Consider the following 6,000-nt stretch of genomic DNA (forward strand, 5'->3'; position numbering starts at 1 on the left):
ATGGTTTCTCCTTTTATAAAATTGAAACAATACAAATAATAATCAGAAGGTGGAAAACAGATCTGAAATTTACAACACTCCAGTGATTCATTTTTCTATCACATACGTTTCTACAATGTGGCCCTAAAGAAGAAGGTAACATACAATTTTATTTACCATTCTCAAATTTCAGTAGCAAGGACTAGTACCATAGCCAACTAAAAACACAAAAAATCAAAGCTTCTATCTAACTGATCCAAGACATTGTGACATACAATTCCAAGAACTTACCACAACACTTTCTTTATGAGATCTGACCGTTGCCCCGAACCATTGATTGGATTTGAATTCTACTGGTTCCTTTGTTCCATTAAATCTGATGAGTCTGTTATCTAACATTTGAAAGAGATGTAATGCTTGCCTTAAAGTGTTTTAAGATTTTCTTTTACAGGCAGTAAAACATTGAAATGAGAATAAAATTATAACTTTCATACTATACTGTTTCATTGATATCTTTTTCAAGATGTACAATTACATATAAAAGCAGAATAAGCTAGAAACAGTCAGCAGATCAATCAGCATCTGTGAAAAAGAGAAACAGGGCTAACATTCCAGGTCCAAGACCCTTTGTCACCCTTCATGAATTGTATAATTGCACTGTCACACAATTTTGAAATCTATTTCACCATTTCAAAATCATAATTCATGTGAACTGTTGAGAATGATCAAACACAAGATATATTATTTAGTATGTAATGTTAATGTTTTACTATGAACGATTCTGCTACCATCAAAAATATAAAGCTCTGTTTTGATCAATAATTGTTATTGACAAAACAGAATAGACTAATAAATGACAGATTTTTCCACATACGAACCCTGAGATGATACTTTCAAACATACCTTTTAGATCTCTGAAACATATAACATTCATACAGGGCTTGACGGGGTAAGGGTGAATGTGGAGTAGATGTTTCACTTGTCTGCGGTATCAAAATGCAGGAGTCACAATATAAGTAGTTGGCCATTCAAGACTGAGATGTAGGGTAGTGGATCCTTGCAATTTCCTACCCAAAGGATCCGTGCATGCTCAGTTGCTGAGCATATGCAAGACAGAGATTGACAGATCTTTAGATATTAATAGAATCAGGCAGTGTTGGGTTTGTGCAGTAAAGTGGCACTGGGATAAAATATCAGCCATTATCTTAATGAATGGGGAGAAGCCATGATGGGCCAAATGGCCTATTCCTGCTTTTATTTTGTATGTCCTTGGATTCCAGTGTTCTGAGATGATTTAAATGCTCAATACTAAAATACAAATAAAATTACTTTTCTGCTGACAGAATATGGATTTCTCTAATTGCTTTTTCAAGAATATAACCTAGTTCATGATTTAATTATATGTACACACACCCAGAGATAGCTCTCTAACTTTGTTTAACATACACTTTGCAGATGTCAACATAAAAGGAACCATCTGGTTAAAAAATCAGCTCCAATTATGATGCTTTTCAGTCTTTAATAAAAAGCAGACAATTCCTCAACCCCTCTCTTTTTGAAGCAAACTGATTTTCCACATGTTCACCTTCCCCAATTTCACTCCCTGTCCGTGAGCTTCCTTATGAACTGTTAAGCAGGAGGAGTGCTTGACTGTCCTTGTACGGCATTAACTCAAACACGTAATAAAAAAGTTGTCAACAGATGTTAAATTCAATTTGAGCAATGTGCCTGTTTCTTCTGTTTCACAGTGAATCAGATATTTAGCAATCTGCCATCCCTCTACCTTATCCTTCTTCGGTCTGTGACATGGATACTGCACAAATTGTTTTGTTTAGTTATACTCTGCCAGCAAGACTTACAGATCATTTTACAAGATACTTGAACATTTATACAAAAACAAACTGACTGAACTGTGGCTTTTGGTGGGTTGAAGTGTGTCTAAACTATTGTTTCTCATGACTGAAATGCTGAATTCATATAAATATCCATGTTTGCTCGCTATCCAATTTTCATCCTTTTTAAAGCAACTTTAAAAATGATTCCTATTTGAAACAAAATGCATATATTATTTATTTTAACTCAAAATAAGCAGGTAAACATTTTTATTCCAATCTTCAGGCAATGAGAAGAATCCCATTTGAAATACGTAAATCAATGTAATTTAATCTGAGGTAAGATTTCATTGGGGGTGAAACATTTTATATGCCGTGAAACTCCACTGACATTAAACATATAACATATTCAAATAATTGATCCTTTGAATCCTATCAGTTTTGGAATTATTATGACTTAAATTGTCATATTCGATTTCTCAGTAAAGTAAACGCAGTCTTGTTTAACGGTTTAAGATAAGAAATTACCGATATGACCTTTTATCGCGCACCACGTGTCTTGCAGAACATTTACTGTTAGAGATGGAATTAAAACTGCATGTTTGCGAGGTAGAATTGCACATGCACGTACTGCGATTTGGTCATTGTTAGTAGATCTTAAGTGATAGTTTCGTCTGTGCGCGTAGTAAAACATAGCAGGGAGAACTAAAATGCTACCAGGCGACTGAAGTTTTCCTGGGGCTTTTGCACAGACTGCGGGTTTGTTTGAAGCTCAGCGGGAGAGGAAGGAACAAGTCAGGAGAGTGGATGGGAGCGGCACCGAGAGCTTGCTGCTGCTTCACACTTACTGGTTTTGTCGAACGGGATCTGGCTGCAAGGAGCACCTCCTGCTGCCCAGCCGCAGAAATACACCGCTCCTCCTTCCACTATCCCCGGCTGAGTGGTGTTGGCTTTCGGAGCTCCTACAAGGACACTGACACTGAAGATCACCCCCAACCCCCCCAACACACACACAAAAAAACAGATTTAAAATAAAATCAGAAGTTATGAACATCAACATTAACCACACAATAGTCTCTCCCACCCCATGCTCAAATTAACCGGGCAGATCAGTCAGTGACTATTGAATATTCACTAAGTTACAAATGGGTAGGTAAAACATTCTTTGCAACAGCGAGATGTGGAGTTTGGCAACACGGAAAAGGTTGTTTTTGCCATGTTACATGTAAAAAGGGGGCAATGCTGCTCACGTGTTTCTCACAGGCGAGTAGAAATCCACCGAGTATCCGAAGTAGCTGCCCTGGGGTCCGCTATAGACAGTGGGCTGCTCCAAGTCCAGGTTGAAGGCGAAACGTCCCGGGAGCAGCGGCAGCAGGAGCAGCAAGCAGAGCGGCTGGCTCCGGATCACGACCTCCTGGCGGCGGCGGCGAGCACTCATCGCGGTGCGGGCGGGGAGGCTTGAGTGGGTGTCCGAGCCGGGGCTGTCAGTGGCGTGGGGCGCAGGGAGACCTTCCTTCTCGCCTCCTGCTTGATGTGGACGGCACCGGGAAGGAGCGAGGGAGGGAGGAGGCTTCCCCACGCCGCCCGCGTCGATAAAAAGCTGTCCTTTTATGGTGGTGAAGAGCCACAAACCTAATCCCAAATCTATCCCGTGGCCATACTAATCCTGGGCAATCTCTCACTTACATGCGCCGCCTACACTGTGGCCAGGATATCCCACTGTTGGATCACTCAAAATTGGCATGAAGGAGCCCGGGGGCTGCTCGCAGCGATATTAGATGATGAGAGGGGATTAATGCTGTCATTTTCCGAAACTACAAGACTCGTGTTGGATTTTTGAGAGGTTTTATTGAAGAAAGACTCGGAAGCTCATCAATCCATTCGGTCCATAGTTTTGGTTTGCGTCAAGACCGATTTATCCATTAGCATCTATCTTGAAAGCAGACTCTATTCATTTAATGCGATGTTTAAAACGCATTTTTCATCAGCTGCTAAAACTTTTTCTTAATGATTTATAACTGTCTAATTTCTCCAAATCTCTGGAGACACAAGAGACTGCAGATGCCGGAATCTGGAGCAACACACAAGGTGCTGGAGGAACTCAGCGGCTCAGGCAGCATCTGCGGAGGGAGATGGACAGCCAGTATTTCCCTCCATAAATGCTGCCCTGACCCGCTGAGTTCCTCCCGCATCTTGCTGTTTCTCCAACCCTCTCCCTGTTCAGTCCTTCTCAGAGCAATATTCTAAAGCTGCAATTGTATCAACCTTAAAGAGATTGTAAATTAGATCTGCATCAATTCTCCAGTGTCCGCACCCTTCAATCCACAGATCCAATCCACGCGCCCCTACTTGTGTAAGAACGAGCGGCAGTCAGTTTGCGTGGGCAAGGAGCATACATAGACAATTTAAAAATGAACACGATTATAGAAATTTGATCTTTATAAAAAAAATGAAAATGCTGAAAATATTCAGCAGGTCAGACAGCAGCTGTGAAAGAAAAACTTAACGTTTCAATTCTGCTGAATGGTCTTTCACCTGAAGCGTTAACTGTTCCTTTTTCCACAGATGCTGTTTGACCTGCTGGGTGTTTCCAATATTTTCTGTTTTTATTTCGCCAGCCTAAATCTATATGTTATCTAAGTTTTGTTTTTGCACACAGGCATAGAAAACTTTACTGAGACACAAAATGATGCAGGGTCTCGACCCCAAAACTTTGACTCCACAGATGCTCCCTGGTCCGCTGAGTTCGCACAGCACTTTGTATTCTTGCATGGAATGCTTTATTATTGAGGTTCTGCACACAGAATTGAACATTGTAGAATTATCTTCAAAGGAAGGGTGGATGATTTCTAAAGCAGCTGAAGATAGCCAGTCTGGGATTCAGCCCTGGGGTTCTTCCTGCCAGAATTCCTTAGGGCTCAGTTGATTGATTTCATTAACCATATAAACAGCCATATGAATGAGGAGGAGGAGGAGGGCACTCAGCCCTTGCTGCCTGCTCGGCTATTTAATAGCTGGTGGCCAATCTGATCATAATCTCAACTCTGCATCCTTAGCTACCACCACCCTTTTGCTTAGAACATGGAACAGTACAGCACGTACAGGCCCTTCAGCCCATGATGTCTGTGCTGAACATGATGCCAAGTTAAACTAGAGCCTTCTGCATGTACGTGATCCATATCCCTCCGTTCCCTGCGTGTTCATATCATATCTGCTTCCACTACCCTCATCCCACCCCCCTGCACTGTGTTCCAGGCACCCACGACTCTCTGTGTAAAAACCTTGCCCGGCACATCTCCTTTAAACTTTCCCTCTCTCACCTTAAATGCATGTCCTCTAGTATTTGACATTTCTACCTTGGGAAAAAGATTCTAACCATCTACCCTATCTATGCCTCTCATAATTTTATAAACTTCTATCAGGTCTCCCCTTAGTCTTCACCATTCCAGAGAAAACAATCCAGGTTTGTCCAACTTCTCCTCATAGTTAATACCCTCTAATCCAGGCATCATCCTGGTAAACCTCTTCTGCACCCTTTCCAAAACCTCCATATCTTTCCTGCAGTGGGGCAACCAGAACTGGTTGTCAAAAATCTGTCCACTTCTGCTTCAAAAATATTCAAAGATTTTGTTTCCACCTCCCTTTAAGGAGAGGACTCTTGACTATCCAAGAGAAAAAAAATCACACCACTCATTACATCTTGCCAACCAGAAAAATACTCAGCTATGCCTTCTCTCTGATTCTTATTAGCTAACTAGTCTATCCACGTTACCTTCTCCATCTTGAGCTTTTATATTTCTGCAATCACCAGTAATATTGCACTTTATCAATGAATCCAAGCATGGCACATCTACTTGTTCCTGTTTATCTACAGCACACATTACTTCCTCAAACACCTCTGATACAATGGAGTCCTCCTTACAGCTCATTCTGCCCAAGAAAGGTTTCTCCATCAAAAACACATTGAGCATTGACCAGGGCTCCTTGATGTCACACTTAGTCAAATGGTTCATTAATATCAAGGACACTTACTCAGCTTACTTCTGATTTTATTTATACACCACGGTAACAGCCCCTTCTGGCCCAAGGAGCCCACGCCACCCAATTATACCCATGTTAATCTACTAACCCGTATGTCTTTGGAACGTGGGAGAAAACCAGAGGACCCAGAGGAAACCCGTGCAGTCAC

The 6,000-nt window shown here is 41.4% G+C and overlaps 1 protein-coding gene across 1 annotated transcript in view; it reads right to left on the reverse strand.

The window, feature by feature from the left end:
- The window catches only part of itga8 (integrin, alpha 8), a 213,215-nt gene extending 209,657 nt beyond the window's left edge, over positions 1-3,558 (reverse strand). Inside the window, exons 1-3 of the mRNA XM_052015654.1 lie at positions 3,062-3,558; positions 2,660-2,790; positions 271-371 (exon numbers count right to left, since the gene is read on the reverse strand). Coding sequence (XP_051871614.1) covers positions 271-371; positions 2,660-2,790; positions 3,062-3,249 — 420 coding nt within the window. The 5' untranslated portion in view covers positions 3,250-3,558. The remainder of the gene's footprint in view (positions 1-270; positions 372-2,659; positions 2,791-3,061) is intronic.
- Positions 3,559-6,000: the final 2,442 nt, after the last annotated feature.

This window comes from Pristis pectinata, chromosome 5 (genome assembly GCF_009764475.1).
Source record: "Pristis pectinata isolate sPriPec2 chromosome 5, sPriPec2.1.pri, whole genome shotgun sequence".
NCBI lineage: Eukaryota > Metazoa > Chordata > Chondrichthyes > Rhinopristiformes > Pristidae > Pristis > Pristis pectinata.